Genomic DNA, 4,984 nt, shown 5'->3' with positions numbered 1-4,984 from the left:
TTTCCAGCCAAACAAAGCCATGCCGTTCCTTCCCTGATCTATACTGGGGTACCACTTTCCTCTGTGTCCATCCAAAGTAGTCTGTGATTCTATCATGAAGGTGTCTCAGAGCTCAGGTGTTTGAATCCTAGTCTGAGTCTCACAGAGAGGTGCTGGCTGTTGGATGGACTCTATAGACTAAGGAAGCCTTCATCTTAGGGTGCGGGGTCCCAAACACCATGTGGGGCAGATTAAGTCAGAAATCTCAACTGATTCATACACTAAAGTCTGACTCATAATAGATCAGTACAGGAAAGCAGTCTTCTACACATGTCACTTACTCAAGCTAAATGTCATTTTCCAAGGAGTAGTTAACCTTGTTGTCCCTATAGAGAATCTGTAAGGATAGTTCAGTTTCATTTCCAAAGATGTTTACTAAAGATTCATTCAGACACATAGGGACTTTGTGCATGACCCACCACTGAGTACTGGCTTTCTGTACTCTGTACTGGCTGATTGTACTCACATTTAAACTAGGAAATGGTATCATTTTTCTTTTCTTTTTTTGGGGGGTGGGGTCCAGTCGTGGGGCCTGAACTCTGAGCCTGGGGCCTGTCCCTCAGCTCTTCAGCTCAAGGCTAGTGCTTCTTTACCACTTGAGCTACAGCGCCACTTCTGGCTATTTTCTTTTTGCTTATGTGGTGCTGAGGAATTGAACCCAGGGCCTCATGCATGCAAGGCAAGTGCTCTACCACTGAGCCTCCTTCCCAGCCCCATGGTATCATTTTTCTACCACCTGTATCTGTTAACTCTCAGTAGGGACAGAGTGGGATAATTGGATCTGATTGTTGTAACTGAGAAGGAAAAATGCCCCTTAACATTTTATCACTCCTCATTAGCTCTGCTTCTGCTATGTGACAATTTGAAGACCAGAATATTAACATCCACCAGTCAAGACAATCCCTTGTCTTGATGACAAGTTCAACCAATCCAACTCCCAATTCACAATGTACATTGCCCTTGTTTACCATTTTCCATCAGAATGGTCCAGATTTTCTACTGTGGCTTGGGTAGTGAACCCAGGTTTAAAAAATAATAATAACAATAATAATAACAACAACAACAATTTCAAACCTTCAGATTTTTTCTTTAATTTCACTACTTTAACTCTCTTGGTTGTGGTCACATTATTGTACCCATAACAGGTACATGTGTATTTGTACATATATGTACATATATGTACCTACATATTGCTTTCGGTGGATTGTGGGGCTTGAACTCAAGGCCTGGATGCTGACCCTGGGCTCTTTTGCTCAAAGCTAGTGCCCTGCCACTTTAAGCCACAGTACCACCGGTTTTCTGGTGGTTAATCAGAGATAGAATCTCATAAGCTTTCCTCTCCAGGCTCTCTTCAAACTGCAGTCTTCAATTCTCAGCCTCCTGAGGAGCTAGGATTACAGGCATGAGCCACTAGCATCATAATTCATAATAGAATGTACCATAATAGGTACATCCTCTAACCCACCTCTAAATCACAGTCTTTGGCTTGACCTGCCTGCTGCCAAGAAGGGCTACATCCTAGTCCTTAACTTTGTAGAAATGACATGAATTGCTCATTATCAGTCAGTAAATCCCTGTTATACTTAAGAGAACAAATCCAGCTACATCAGATATTGACTTCTTCCAAGCTCCATAGAGAGGGAGAAATCTACCCATAGCAATTTACTGATATTTTGATAGTCAGCAGACCATCAGCTGTGGGCTATGTAACACATGTCAGTGGTAGAGAAAGCGTCTGTCAAAACCCCCCAAAGGTTCTTTTTTCTAAGAAAAATAGAAAATCCAGAGTCAAACTGTTCAGGATGATCCTAGGCCTCTTGATGCATCTTTGCCATTTGGTCAAAATTTCAATAATGGTAACTAATGAAAAAACAGCAGAAAGAAAAAGAAGCCCTGAATTTAGATTAGACCTCTAACACTTGTTGGCTCTGTAAAACACCTGCCAATATATAATTTCTTCTTTTATAATTTAATATACAAAATAACGGAATTCCTGATGACATTTCCACACAATCATATAATGTTCATTGATCCTAACTCTCTCCCTCCATCTGACCCCTCATTCCAATAGTACTACATTGAAGCTCATGTGTCTTACTTTGTAATTTATGGATCTAGATTCTGCATATAAGAGAAAAGATATGGTATTTGTTTGCCTGAGTCTGGTTTATGTTACTTGACATGATGATCTCCAGTTCCATATATTTATCGGTAAATGATATAATTTCATTTTTCTTAGTTACTAAATAATCCTCCTTGAATGAATCTATAACTTGATTATTATGAATTGCGTAGCAAGAAACATGAATGTGCAAGTATCTCCATTGTACGCTGACTTATTTCACATCTGCTTAGCAGAAGTATGGCAGGATCACTAAGTTCTACACTTAGTGTTGAGGAACCTCCATGTTGATTTCCATAGTGGTGAGCTCATTTCTATTCCACTAACAGTGATTGAGAGTTGATTTATCCCAATATTCTCATAATTACTTGATTTTTTAAATGAAAGCCATGCCAACTAGGGTGAGGCAGAATCATAGTGCTTTGTCAATCCATACATTCTGAATTATTTAGTGAAATATCAAGCCAAAATTGTTAGATTAAAGAAAATGTGGTATAAGAAATTACTTATCGGGCTGGGAATGTGGCTTAGTGGTAGCCACTGAGTTCAATTCCTCAGTACTACATAAACAGAAAAAGCCGGAAGTGTCGCTCTGGCTCAAGTGGTATTGCTCTAGGTTTGAGCACAGGGACAGAGCCAAGGCCCTGAGTTCAAGCCCCAGGATCAGCAAAAAGAAAAAAAAAAAGTTACCTATCCATGCAACTCTGCAAATAAGAATAGAGTGAATAAAAAAAAAAACCAACAAAACATATTCATTAGTAATTTCTACTGGAATTAATTAAGCTTTCTTTCTATAGAATTACAAAATAAGATAATCCAGTTTTATTTAATTCCCAAATCAAGGTGTAAGTTCCTCTATATTATTTGTTCTCATGCTAGTATGTGATCTTACTGTATGATGATGATACTTTCTTCTCCACAGACATGGAGGGGAACAATCAGACTACAGTCACAGAATTCCTCCTCCTAGGATTCTCTGGACAGTCAGATCAAGAAGAGGTTGTCTTTGGGGTGTTCCTGTGGACGTACCTGGTCACTCTCATTGGGAACTTTCTCATCATCTTGGCCATCAGCTGTGACCCTCACCTCCACACACCCATGTACTTCTTCTTGGCCAACCTCTCCAGTGTTGACATCTGCTTTTCATCAGTCACCGTCCCCAAGATGCTAGTGAATCACTTGGTGGGTAACAGGTCCATCTCCTATATGGGGTGCATGACCCAGATGTACTTCTTCATCACTTTTGGCAACATGGATGGCTTCCTCCTGAGTGCAATGGCGTATGACCGCTATGTGGCCATCTGTCGCCCACTGCACTACTCCTTGATCATGAGGCCCAGACTCTGTGTCCTGCTGGTGGCCATATCATGGGTTATCACAAACATGCACGCTCTCTTTCACACTCTTCTGATGATCCGGCTTACGTTTTGTTCAGACAACACAGTGCACCACTTCTTTTGTGATCCCTACCCTTTACTGAAGCTCTCCTGTTCTGATACCTTCATCAATGACATGGCAGCTTTCACTGAGGGAGGGGTGATCTTTCTAACACCATTTACCTGCATCGTGGTCTCCTATGCTTACATCTTCTCTAACGTGCTGAGAGTGCCATCTGCCCGTGGCATAAGGAAAGCCCTGTCCACCTGTGGGTCTCACCTCACTGTGGTGTCCCTGTTTTATGGGGCGATCCTGGGAGTCTATATGCATCCTTCGTCCTCCTTCTCGGTCTCGGACATGGTGGCCACTGTCCTCTTCACAGTGATGACACCCCTGCTCAATCCCTTCATCTATAGTCTGAGGAATCATGACATAAAAGCAGCCCTAAGGATGATAATTCTCAGAATTAGAAAAAAAAATTAGCAGAAAGGGCTCCAGCACATTTCATTCTCTTTGTAAACTGAAGCCTAGAGAGGTATAAAATTCTCCTATGAGTATTCCTTTAATTAGTGATATGAGGTTGTGATCATGCTTTTAGATTTGAGCCGGACAATTGCCTGTAGTCATGAAACTGGTCATTCCTTCTTCTTTGTCATGTAATATATGCAAAAAATTATTTCTTCAAATTCACCTCAGCCTATGATGTCACGTGCAAGTTGCTATAGTATTCAAAAGTGATGGACACAGTAGACTAGCTCACCTTAGGGTGTCCAGGAAGCAGAGAGAGACAGAGACAGAGACAGAGACAGAGACAGAGAGAGAGAGAGAGAGAGAGAGAGAGGGAGGGACGGGGAGGGGAAGGGGAGGGAGAGGGAGGGGGAGAGGGAGAGGGGGAGGGAGAGAGTGAGTTTGCCAGTGGGCTTCTTTCCTCTTGTCCTTTTCTTTCATGGCAAGCCTTTTCCCCTTCATTAATCCTTTCTGGAAACATCCTCACAGACACATCTATAACTGTCTTTTATTAACCTAGATGTTTTTCGTTTCAATCACATTGATAATCAAGATTAACCATCACAGAACTGGAAAAAAATCATCACCTGAGATATCTGGAAGCAGGAAAAGGGTGCGGCAATCTGCAGTGGAGACTTGTGATGACCTGCCACTCTAAGTTGATCTTGAGTTTAAGTCATACACACTGGACAGATGCTAGTGGCTCATGCCTGTAATCTCAGCTACTCAGGAGGTTTAGATCTGAGATCATGGTTCAAAGCCAGCCCTAGCAGGAAAGTCTCTGAGACTCTTATCTCCAATTAACCATCAGAAAACCAGAAGTGATGCTGTGACCTAAAGTGGTAGAGCACTATCCTTAGTGACAAAGCTCAGAGACAGAGCCCAAGTCCTGAGTTCAAGCTCCATGACAAAAAACATTGTATGTACTATAAACAGACA

At 41.7% G+C, this 4,984-nt stretch overlaps 1 protein-coding gene across 1 annotated transcript; it reads left to right on the top strand.

Moving 5' to 3' along the window:
- The first annotated feature begins 3,085 nt into the window (after window positions 1-3,085).
- Window positions 3,086-4,021, top strand: LOC138808027 (olfactory receptor 1f45-like). The gene has a single exon (XM_069993991.1). The coding sequence runs from the start codon at window positions 3,086-3,088 to the stop codon at window positions 4,019-4,021; it is 936 nt and encodes a 311-aa protein (XP_069850092.1).
- Window positions 4,022-4,984: the final 963 nt, after the last annotated feature.

Source organism: Dipodomys merriami, unplaced genomic scaffold (genome assembly GCF_024711535.1).
Source record: "Dipodomys merriami isolate MVZ:Mamm:240054 unplaced genomic scaffold, mDipMer1.0.p SCAF_44, whole genome shotgun sequence".
NCBI classification, from domain to species: domain Eukaryota; kingdom Metazoa; phylum Chordata; class Mammalia; order Rodentia; family Heteromyidae; genus Dipodomys; species Dipodomys merriami.
Note: the sequence above shows the minus strand (reverse complement) of the source record. Positions and strands in the feature narration are given on the sequence as shown.